At 52.7% G+C, this 1,342-nt stretch overlaps 1 protein-coding gene across 2 annotated transcripts in view; it reads right to left on the bottom strand.

Annotated features, from left to right (window-relative positions):
- Positions 1-720: 720 nt before the first annotated feature.
- LOC114067849 (endonuclease domain-containing 1 protein-like) overlaps positions 721-1,342 on the bottom strand; it is a 4,446-nt gene continuing 3,824 nt past the window's right edge. For both annotated transcript variants that reach the window (XM_027903549.1, XM_027903550.1), the window contains exon 3: positions 721-1,302. In XM_027903549.1, the coding sequence (XP_027759350.1) occupies positions 757-1,302 (546 nt within the window). In that variant the 3' untranslated portion in view covers positions 721-756. The remainder of the gene's footprint in view (positions 1,303-1,342) is intronic.

The following is a 1,342-nucleotide window of genomic DNA, read 5'->3' as shown; positions in this document are numbered from 1 at the left end:
CATGTCCACTTGGGGTTTGAGCCTCTCCAGACATGGAGACTCCACAACACCTGAGGTGGGCAACGTGAGCCACCCTAGTCCCACAGCCTTTCTAAGGAGGTGAGGGGCAAGCCAACAGCACACTCTCAGGGACAGCTAATGAGGAGAGGAAGGAACTAAGACCTGTATCTGGGCATGGAGCAAAAGGCAAACAAGGCCCTTCTGGTCTCAGTGAAAAGCTCTGATTTCCTTGCCCGTGGGCTCACAACAAGAGAAGGACACAAACCTGTTGGGGTGGAGTCCAGAGGAGGCCACAAAGGTGTTCTGAGACCTGGAGCACCTCTGCTCTGGAGACAGGGTGACAGAGTTGTGACTGCTCAGCTGGAAAAGGCTCCGAGGAGAATATAGATCCTATTCCATTACCTAAAGGGTCTCCGTGAGAGTTGGAGGGGGACTTTGAACAAGGGCATGGACTGACAGGAGAAGAGGGATTTGAACTGACAGAAGGCAGGGTCAGACTACGTATTAGTAAGAAATTCTTCCCTGTGAGGGTGGTGAGGCTCTGACACAGGTTGCCCAGAGAAGCTGTGGCTACCCCATCCCTGGAAGTGTTGAAGGCCGGGTTGGACATGGCTGTGAGCAACCTGGTCTAGTGGAAAGTGTTCCTGCCATTTTGCAGGGGGTTTTGGAACTAGATGATCTTTGAGATCCCTTCCAATCACAGCATTCTGTGACTCTGTGACATGTGGGAAAAGCCCCCAACCCGGGATGTGAGGCTTATGTACGGGGACAGTCCACAGGGAACAGAGAAACTGCTCCCCTGTTATACAGTTGGGCCAACATTTCCTCCAGTGCCCCCAGCTTGAGGACCCGGACCTTGTTCTCGTTGTTCTGGGCAATGGCTCCCCAAGCAATCACGGTGTTGTTGGTGGTCTTGCAGCAGGCACTGGCCCAGATGTGGCTGGGTACATTAACCCTGTTTTGGGAGATGAAGGAGGTCCCAGGCACAGCCCCCACAATGGCATAGGTGGTTTGACAGTTCTTGCTTTTCTTGGCCATCGTTTTCTGCTCATAGACGTTCCAGGCGCCGTTGTTGAGCTCAGTGTCCTGGGGCACTACGTTGGTGAAGGTGAAGGTCGCGTTCCTGCCGTCCTGGGTGTTGTGATGGGCAGCAGGGTTCAAATGGCCACGGTCCAAATTGATAAGGTGCAGGTAGTCTTGGTAGACAGCCTGGCTATTGCTGATATCATCTTGGCTGACTGAGTAAGTTTCTCTGAGGGTCTTCTCTGTTTCCATATTTTCGGGCAAAGTGTCACGGATCAGCTTGACAGGTAAGGGAGAGGAAAGGAAACGTGTTAGTATT

The sequence above is a fragment of the Empidonax traillii genome, unplaced genomic scaffold (genome assembly GCF_003031625.1).
Source record: "Empidonax traillii isolate 1590-97213 ecotype Southwest subspecies unplaced genomic scaffold, ASM303162v1 scaffold980:size574330, whole genome shotgun sequence".
Classification (NCBI taxonomy): domain Eukaryota; kingdom Metazoa; phylum Chordata; class Aves; order Passeriformes; family Tyrannidae; genus Empidonax; species Empidonax traillii.
This window is presented reverse-complemented; position numbering and strand designations above follow the sequence as displayed.